General features: G+C 50.5%; 1 protein-coding gene across 1 annotated transcript in view; it reads left to right on the top strand.

The window, feature by feature from the left end:
* Positions 1-690: 690 nt before the first annotated feature.
* HK1 (hexokinase 1) overlaps positions 691-9,715 on the top strand; it is a 48,314-nt gene continuing 39,289 nt past the window's right edge. The window contains exons 1-2 of the mRNA XM_064145091.1: positions 691-828; positions 8,178-8,340. Of these exons, the coding sequence (XP_064001161.1) occupies positions 766-828; positions 8,178-8,340 (226 nt within the window). The 5' untranslated portion in view covers positions 691-765. The remainder of the gene's footprint in view (positions 829-8,177; positions 8,341-9,715) is intronic.

Raw genomic sequence — 9,715 nt, 5'->3', positions numbered from 1 at the left:
CTTTTCTTGTCGCTAAACAGCCCCAGTTCCCTCAGACACTCCTGCCAGGACCTGTTCTCCAGATCCTTCCCCATCATTGTTGCCCATCTCTGGACCTGCTCCTGGACTGCAGAACCCTTAGAGGCTTCACAGTGGTGGGTGAAGGCCTCACACCTCCTTGGGGTGCTGGGGAATGCACCCCAACGTAACAGAGAAGTGGGAAGCATGCAGGGGGAGGAGAGGTTCTATCAGCGTATTTGATGTGGGATCCCCAAAACCACAACTGCCAAAGTGATTATGTGTTTTCGGGCTAGGCTGGGTCCTGCTGCCTCTGGAGGAGGCACCGCTGCACCCGAGCACGACAAGCTCAGAGATAATGGAGGTTCCCGCAGCTTCCCTCTTCTCTCAAAGGCTTCTGAGCGCAGAGGCTCTTCTGACAACACCTTTGGGGTTCGGTTCGTTTGGGGTTTTGTTTGCAGTTTGCTCTTCCCGTCCCGCAGGGGCAGCAGCCTCTCTCCAAGGCTGCGGTAAAACTCTCCTTTGGAGCCCAGCAGGCTGCTACCCCTCCACTCCCCGCCCTGTCCACCAGAAACAATAGCGGGAGGGCCGGAGAGCAGCTGGCAGCGGGAGCGGTGCCGTGGGCGGGCCCGGGCCGGCCCGGGGCAGGAGGAGGAGGAGGAGGAGGAGGAGGAGGAGGAAGGGGAGGTGCTGCGGCGGTGGCGCGGCGCGGCCATCCCCGGGCGCCGCATCGCTGCGTGCGCGAAGCCGCCCGCTGCAGCCGGCAGGATGATCGCTGCCCAGCTCCTGGCCTACTACTTCACGGAGCTGAAGGAGGATCAGGTCAAAAAGGTAAGATGGACCTCACGCGGTGGGCCTCGCCTCCCCCTCAGGCCACATCACCTTCTCTCTTTTTTTTTTTTTTTAATTTTTTTTTTTGGGTCCCCTTGGTTTTGTTTCTTTGTCCCCATAGCGACCCAGCTGTATGGAAAAAAAGGGGTATAAACCTGGTTTTAGGGCCACGCAGGCGGCCCCACCGGAGCATCCCCGGTGCGGGGGTTGGAGGCTGCCGGGCATGGGCGATGCCCGGCGGCCTGCTGCGGGTCGGGCCGCGGAAACGGAGCTTGGCAAAGCCAAACCGAGGCTGAGGGGCTCAGGCCATGAGGCTGCTGCTGCTGGTGGTGATGGGCCTCCATGCACCAACATCCCCTCGGAGGGAAGGTTTCCTTCTTCCCCAGGGTGCCTGGGGGTATCTGTCACTCCGGCAGGGGGTTGATGAAGACGAAGAGCGGGCAGCTTTCGAGTTGTGTCACTGCAGGTTCTGAATTGACAGGAAGTGGTTGTCAGTTGTGCTTAAAAAGAAGAAGTCTTTCTGTCAGCTTCTTTCCCTTCAGCATTCGGTGGCTGCTGCTGTGTGGTTGGCATAGCCCCGGGATCCATCACTGCCCTGGGGAAGGGATGCAGAGCAGGGATAAATGAGAACGTGGCGGTTGGGTCTGGACTGAGCATGTTGCAGAGCCGTAGGAAGCAGAGCGCTTGGGGCTAAGGTTGTGGGGACAGAAATTGGCAAGATAATTGCCCTGAGCCCTGTCATGGAGCAGAGCTGATGTCAGGAAGCAGAGGCTTCCTTACTGCTTCCTTACTGCTCCCTCCTCTGGTTGTGCTGTGTGACCCACACAGACACATGGCGGAGCGCCTGTTGAGGGCATCCCTAAAATATTTTGGAGAGACTCAGCGACTTGTAGTGGCCTCAGGCCTTGTCCTCACAGGATGAGAGCACCTCTTCGCTTTGGGCTTTTGGCTATACCTGGGGAGAGAGACCTTGGTTCCTGCATGCGGGTGACTCATCCCGCATCACTCATGCCCACTTCTCTGTCGGATAAAACCCGAGACAGCATTCCGTACTTTCCACATTTACTTCCATGTCTGCTTTACTGCCCAGCGGTTCTCAGGAGGAGCTGATGACTGCGCGTAGCTTCCAGCTTTCTGCACCTTCTGGCCCTATGTATGTGGCTCTTCCTTTTCCCCAGCCCCCCCCTCCTCTCCTCTCCCTTTCCCGGCAGATTTGTAAGTGCTGCTTCTGGCGCCAGGCTTGCATGCCTGGGTAAAGCCTTCTCTGTCTGGTTCTGCCTGTTATATTTAGAAACCCAAGATAAGCACAAGGGTGCTGGGCTGGCCGAGGGGCAGCAGAAAGGCTGTGTGTGGAAGGCGTAGTGGTGGGAGCATGCAGGCATGGATGGGTGGATGGGGAGGGGGGATGCTCTGTGGTGCTGCCAGGGGTTATTTATTGCAGACTGCTTTGGCACCATGAGGCTGCTATTGTCTGCTGCCACAGCTCCTCGTTCAAGCTGTAAAGTGTTCTTATGGATCAATCCGGTTTTGTCTGGAAAAGAAAAAAACCCAATGAAATGAAAAAAAAACCAAACATCAAACAACCCAAAACCTCAAACAAACCCAGAAATAAAACCCAGGCTACTGGTTTTGGAGGATGTCAGACGTCTTTTCCTGTTTATATCCCTTTGGAGCGGATATTGGGCCCACTCACTTTTGGCAGCTACTCAGGGAGGGTTTCTGCGGCAGTCAAGAAGCTCTCCCCCCACTGCTCTGCTGCCCCGAGGCCGCTGGGAGCTTGTGGACTCCGCTCCCTGGTTCCCCGCAGGACAAAGGGGTCCGTGCCCCATCCCAGCGTGCCGTTTATGGGAATACGTGCCTGCATGGCTTCCTTTCAGGTCCCTCCCTCTCCTCTCTGCTTCCGGGAGAGCAGCACTTTTTAGCTGGTACGTGCTTGCAGCCGGGGGATGCTGACTGAGATGTTCCCCCAGCTCACCACTCGGCTCCGTGGACCCCCTGGCCACACTAGATGCTCCTCTGGCTCACTGACCCATGGCAGTGGTTGGCTTGGCATTTGGAGGCACAGGTGGCAGGGTCACCTTGAGGATGCTGCTGTGGATCACACGGGGGCTGCACAGGGGTTAAAAGTACCACTGAAGTGAGTTTGGGAAGGCATTTGTGTGCCGCACCAAGGCTGGGCATCCTTCTTCCCTTGTGTGACCCTTTTTTTTCTGATGCTCATCCCTGCATGGCACTAATGATCAGTGTAGCATTTCTGTGGTGGGAACACTGATGAGGGGTACAAATGGGGCAGGTAGCTTCATGCCCTCAGGACAGGATCTAAGAACCAGTGCTTCTGTATTGGTTTTGCTGGAGTTTGAACACTTCCTTAGGACTGAGAGTATATTTTTTTTTCAAAATTTGCAGCTTGTGGAACATTTTTCAAGAAGAGTCATAGCAAGCAGAAGGAGTAGGCAAGGTGGATGTGTAGTGATGAAGGTGTGTGTTGTCCATCACATGCTGGCAGCCCTGTGACCCTACAGCCTGTGCAAAGGGACATGCTAGGCACACACACATGTGACCCTGCTGTGCAGAAGCAAGCTGTTGATATATGATCATAGAACCATTGAGGTTGGAAGAGGCCTTTGAGGTCATCAAGTCCAACAGCTCACTTAGAGCTCACAATCCCACCACTGCTAATGAGCCGCTACCACCATGTCCCTCAGCATCATATCCACGTGTCTCTTAAACCTTCAGGGGTGGTGACTCCACCGCTTCCTTGGGCAGCCTCTTCCAATGCCCGTTCCTTTTGGTGAAGGAATTTTTCTGGTTATCCAACCTAAACCTCCCTTGGCACAGCTTGAGGCTGTTTCCTCTTGTCCTGTCACCTGTTGCATGTGAGAAGAGACTGACCCCCCCACCTTGCTCCAATCTCCTTTGAGGTCATCGTAGAGGGCAATATAATATCCCCTCAGCCTCCTTTTCTTTAGACTAAGATACCTTATGGCTAAGACTATGATACCCTATACCATATAAGAACACATGAGTGGTTTTACTCTAGGCAGGATAAATCAGCCATCTGATGTTAAAAGTATCCATTCCCTGAGTCTTTGATCCTCTGAGATGGTAGCAGGAGCTCAACACCCTCACTGTGACAAGAGGACTTTGCACAGTTCACACCGAAGCCTTGATTTCTGCAACAGGCTGGCTTCCATCCTCAGGGATATGGGCATCATGCAGCTTCCCTGGCATCAGTGCTGCTGTTCTGCGTGCAGGAGAGCTGTTGTAAAACTACCTTTCAGTACCTTTTGTTTTCAACAGGTTTGTACCTGCAGGAGCTGGCCCCAGCAAAGGGAGCGTCTAGGTGTTGCCTGGTTTCTCTCTGTCACAGGAACAATATCTTTTTGTCCTATTACCTGAGGATAGAGTAAAAAGCCAGAGTGGCATGTGAATGTCATTTAACCTTGACAAGATTGTGATGGGATATAAAATGTAGCAACTGGCATCAAAAAAAGCCCTGTAGCGCTGACCTGCCTAGTATAAAGGCTTTTTAGGAACCAATCTGGTAAACCATAAGTAAGCACAGTTTAAGGGTGTCTAAACTACTTGTTTTAACAAGCCCTGGCTCCTGGTGGATCTTCCTGAAGCTTGAAAGGAGTATGGAGTATGATTAGCTCTGCAGATAAACGTTTATGTGGTGAAAGCTTTCGGTACAAAGGCTGTGTCAGTAAAATAGGTGCTAGTGATTTCTGAAATGCTTCTGGGAGTGCTCTCTTCTTGGATACCATTGACTGTTGTCAGTGTCTGGGGACTGAGGCATGCGTTTAAGGAGTGTCCCTTCATGCTGCCTGTTCCATTATGTGCTCACAATTAGTCACAACTTCCCATGGAGGTGGCTGCCATGCCTGGATTTTTCAGGGACTTCTTATGCCCAAGCATAGAAACCATCTTTCCTATGTGATCAAGAAAAAAATGATGTGCATATGGTTCAGATTATGAAAACCTATTTTTAAAAGATTGCTCACAGATTTTGTCTGGTTGGATTTGTTTTGTTTTTAAGCAAAAAAAAAAAAAAAAAAAGGGTGGGGGTGGGAAGTGATTGAGCTCTTGTAGGGCTCCTGTAGTGACTGTCTGGGAGGATGATGCCCTTCCAGAAGAGGTGGCTCTGAGATGACATCTAAGTAAATAAAGGAGCATTTTTTTTCCTCCTTGCCCACATGTCTGCCTGCCTGAAATTCCTCCTGCTCTCTGCCATCCCACAAGAAGGGCTGGCACTCATCTCCCACCGCAGCCTCAGTGGGGCTGTGGGTCCAGCTGTCTCCTGTCTCTGTCCCTGGCAGCACCCCCGCCATGGCTTCTCTTCAGATAAGGCTGAGATTTGCTTTCTGATCAGCTTTTATTGCAGACACAGTAGGGAGTTATTAAACCTCCATAATCCAGCCTCTAGCTCCCTGCAACACCACACCCCCCACCCCCCCCCCCCCCCCCCCCAGTTATTTATGGCTCTTTGCTGAGGGCTTTCCCTCCGAGGGCTGCCTGTGCTGCCAGCACAGGAGAGCTGCGCTGCCAGAATGACTAACCCTATTCCTGCCTGGCAGACAAGAATTGATGGCTGTATCTTCTTAGTCGTGGAAATTGTAGCACACAGGAGTGATTTTTGTTCTAAAGGGAGGTTTAGACCCAGTCTCCCCCCCCCCCTTCTGCCCCATGAGTCTCAGCGGTGAAGATGGCCTTGATGCGACGTGACACGATGCGACACGATGCTCTCTGTGCAGGAGGGTCCAGCCCAATTATGTAAGGGCGCTGACAACGCTCACTGGGTTTTCACAGGAGGAAAAAGAGCGCTCCCTCCTGTTTTCCCTGGCTGCTGAGGGCAGCAGAGGGGCAGAGGTGGGGAGAACAGCGGGTTTGTCTGGTCCTGACTCTGCAAACACCAAAGCCTGCATTCGTAACAGGGCTTTTAGTCGGGGGGAGGGAATCCTTCAGCTCTGTTTGTGGGAGGAGAATGTGACAGTGGGGCTTGGCACAGGGGTATTTAAATTACAGAGTGAAGTCTGAGTGTGTGAATGATGTGTTAGTGTAGCTTTCACTGGGAGATTTGGGGAATCAGTGCTCTGAGCAGCAACGTGGACTGTTGAGAGCTCAGCCTTAATAAGAGAAGTTGTTTTTTTTTTCCCTTCCCCTTAAAAGGGAATAGCCTCATGCTCTGACATCATGACTTGCACTCTGCTGAGAAAAAAACAACAGGGCAGGATTTGCTGTGGAGGAGAGACCTTTTCACTCAGTCTGACATTAGCCTCTACATCCATCCCCACAGCATCTGTGGCTGCAGAGGGCATGTCCTGTCTAGGCTTTTGTTCTTGGAGTGGAATGACACCAGTGACTGGCTGTGGTGGTTCCTGTGAGGGGGCTGTCAGCCCATTTAGGTAGCACAGGGATGTGCTGCCCTGGGTTCTTGCACTTGTTCTCTGTTACAGAGAACCTGAGCTCAGCTTTTCTTCTGCCATTTAGCTGTATGCCTGCACTATCACTTCAGGCAGCAAATGTGTAGTATCATTTCATATTGTTGCACTGTAACTTCTGCTCAATGTCTAGTTGCTGACTATTTTGCTCCTCCTTTGCAAGCAATGGCATCAAACACTTCACAGCTTGTGCAGCCTCTGCCTGTGGCACCCATGTTTTAGGCCTGCCTGGAGCCCAGCTCTGCAGTTCAGGATCAGCCCAGAGAGCTGAGCCCAGCAGCAGCACCATCCATGCCTTCCTCCCTGCCTGTGCAAATGCTTGGTCACGGTGGGAGGGCATCTGGCTCAAGGAGATAGACTATCTTTGGTGCAGGTCTTGTCTATGTTCAGCAGAAGTATGTAATGCAGGAGCAATTAGGTTGAGGCTGTTTTCATGGTCAGTTTAGGGTTTAATTACATTTTGATTGTCTCCATTTCCTCCACAAATGACATTGTTCATCGCTTCCTGTCCCCAGGTCCCCAGTATACCAGTATAAGGAGTGCTCACGTACATACCTTTCGCATGGGGTGTTTTATCATGGCATTGATCCTGTAAGACATAATGCCAACTGGGAGAGGAGCTGAGGTTGCTCCTATGCCTCTGGAGAAGCAAAGGAGACACAAAAGCTTTGGCACAGCGATGACAAAGGATTTAAAATGGAGTGGCTTTTCCAGTTTTGCCAAGGACAGAAAGGCATGGGCAGGGTTTTATTTTCTTAGTCCTGCTAAGCTGCAAGCAAAAGTGATCCCAAAGGTGTGGCTTGGATCTGGGCTGTTTGTAGAACCAAATTTCTAAGATAATGAAACAAGGCAAGAATAGACTGGCAACTGAGGTAAAAGGGGTGGGACACATGCGTTTAGCAATAACCCCCCAAGGCCAAGTTGTGTTTTTGAGGCATCAAAGCATGCCTCACTCTTCCTGATGTTGAAGATGGGTTTAATATTAGGGTAAGCAATGTTAAAGGAAAGGTGGAGCCACCTCCTTTTTTCCCAGGAAGGTAAAGAAAATTCCTGTCTTAGGAAGCCACAAGGAAGAGGTCAACAGTTTTTAATATGATGTTTTGTCTTGAGGAGGATGCTACCTGCCCAAAATCAAGTTCTACCTCTCCTCATCCTCTGGCTGTGATAGCTTTGGAGTGGGAAAGGGGAAAAATGTCTGCTGCCTAGAAATAATTTCTCAGCCTGGCATACAGTCCTGAAGGCACTGTGGCAAATCTTCACAATGAAGGTTTTAGCTACAAGGTACCTCTGTGGACTGTAGTAACATTGGCACAGGTTGCTCAGGGAGGTGGTTGGGACTTCATCCCTGGATATACTCACGGTGAAGCTCCATGAGTCTCTGAGCAACCTGGTCTAGTTGAGGATGTCTCTGCTGACTGCAGGGGGAGCTTGGACTAGATGGCTTTTGGAGGTCACTTCCACCCCAGACTATTATTCTATGACTCTGATTCACATCACCTCAGCTGGGACAAGATACCAAAAGGTAGATTTTTAGCTGCAGCTGGTTCAGCTCACAGCCAGTGAGGAGAGCTGAGAAGTGGGGACATGAGCTGGAGACAGTGGTGTGAGGTTATGGATGAATGATTTGTAGAAAAGGGGAGGTGGAATGATGTGAAACCAGGACTTGCCTTGGAAAGGCACTAGGCTGGAGTGACTTCAGCCCACCTAGGTCCTAGCACTTGCGCATTTTCCTTGGTTTTGAGTCAAAAGCTGAGGCAAGCAATGCGTGGCTGTGTTTACAGCTTGTGGCTAGAGCCCTGAGGTCAAGCTGGAGCTGTGCACTGTTCTTGCAATTGGAGAGAGGGTTAGCCCCACTTGTGCACCTAGGGCAGCCTTTCACTTCACGGTGGTGTTTGACTTTCTCCCCAGATTGATAAATACCTTTACGCCATGCGGCTCTCGGACGAAACGCTGATAGACGTCATGGCTCGCTTCAGGAGGGAGATGAAGAACGGCCTCTCCAGGGATTTTAACCCAACGGCTGCAGTGAAGATGCTGCCTACATTTGTCAGGTCCATTCCTGATGGGTCAGGTAAGAGCTCAGTGTTTGTTTTCCGTAGTCAAACTACTGTGCTTCATGGGAAACCTGTTAAAAATATCCCAAAGCACTCCACGAACGAGAGCAACTTGGTTTCTGGCGAGCCCAGAGAACATTTTGAAGACAGCCTCCCTCCTGTGTGCAGGTCTGTTCCCACAGATGCTGGAGGATTTTGTGATCCCTCTGGCAAATCCATTTAGATGATGCCAGTGGAAGAGCCCTTCTTAGTGATCAGTCCGCTAACAGTCAGTACATTTATGCTGAGGTTTGTCTGACAGCTTTACATAGGAAGATTTTTGCTTTATGCAGTTGATGCTGGTGATCTGGAGTCTTAACAAATAAAGTGGCTTTTAGTGGTTTTCTATCTGACTCAGCATCCCTTCTCCCCTTTTTTTTTGTTTCCACAGTGGGAATCTGAACTCAGATATGCTGAATTTGGGTTTCCTGGCATTCATTCTGCTTTTTGTAGAATCATAGAATCAACCAGGTTGGAAGAGACCTCCAAGATCAGCTAGTCCAGCTTATCCCCCAGCCCTGTCCAGCTGAGACTGTGTCCCCTTGTTCTATTGGTGGTTGCCTGGGGGAAGAGGCCACCTCCACCTGGCTACAATGTCCCTTCAGGTAGTTGTAGACAGCAATGACGTCACCCCTGAGCTTCCTCTTCTCTAGGCTAAGCAACCCCAGCTCCCTCAGCCTCTCGTCATAGGGTTTGTTTCACCAGCTTTGTTGCCCTTCTCTGGCCACGTTCCAGCACCTCAACATCTCTCTTGAATTGAGGGGCCCCTTAGAGCAAACTTGCAGAGCTCAAGGAGGCTGCAGTGTGTGGCTCCAAAGGTCCTGCTCTGGTCTCCTTAGCTTTTTCCATCCAGGTAAAAGGCATGTTTTTTCTGTGCTCACTGCACCTGATAAAGCTGCCACAAAGGGCTATCACAAACCAAAAAGATGTGTTGGTGTTTGACACCAAAATGATTTATTTTAGTGTTTCTAAAAAAACCCACCATGCATGTAGTATGTAAATAGAAACAACATCTAGTGGTGTTTATTTATTTAGTTGTAACACTGGATTTTCTACTCCTGAAGCATGAATTTGGTTAACTGGGGTTTGGTGCCTACCACAAATTATGTCCCTCTGTGCAAAAATGGTACAGTTTCAAGACCTCCATTACACAGCTATCTGTTTTAAGGCCTTCTTTGAGATAAAATCGAGATTTTATTGGGTAAAAAGAACATGATTCCTGGTGCTTTGTGCGATGCTGTCTGGCACATGGAAATCATAGAGTCATAGAATGAACCAGGATGGAAAAGACCTCCAAGATCATCCAGTCCAACCTAGCACCCAGCCCTATCCAGTCAACTAGACCATGGCACT

This window comes from Pogoniulus pusillus, chromosome 6 (genome assembly GCF_015220805.1).
Source record: "Pogoniulus pusillus isolate bPogPus1 chromosome 6, bPogPus1.pri, whole genome shotgun sequence".
Lineage (NCBI taxonomy): Eukaryota > Metazoa > Chordata > Aves > Piciformes > Lybiidae > Pogoniulus > Pogoniulus pusillus.
Note: the sequence above shows the minus strand (reverse complement) of the source record. Positions and strands in the feature narration are given on the sequence as shown.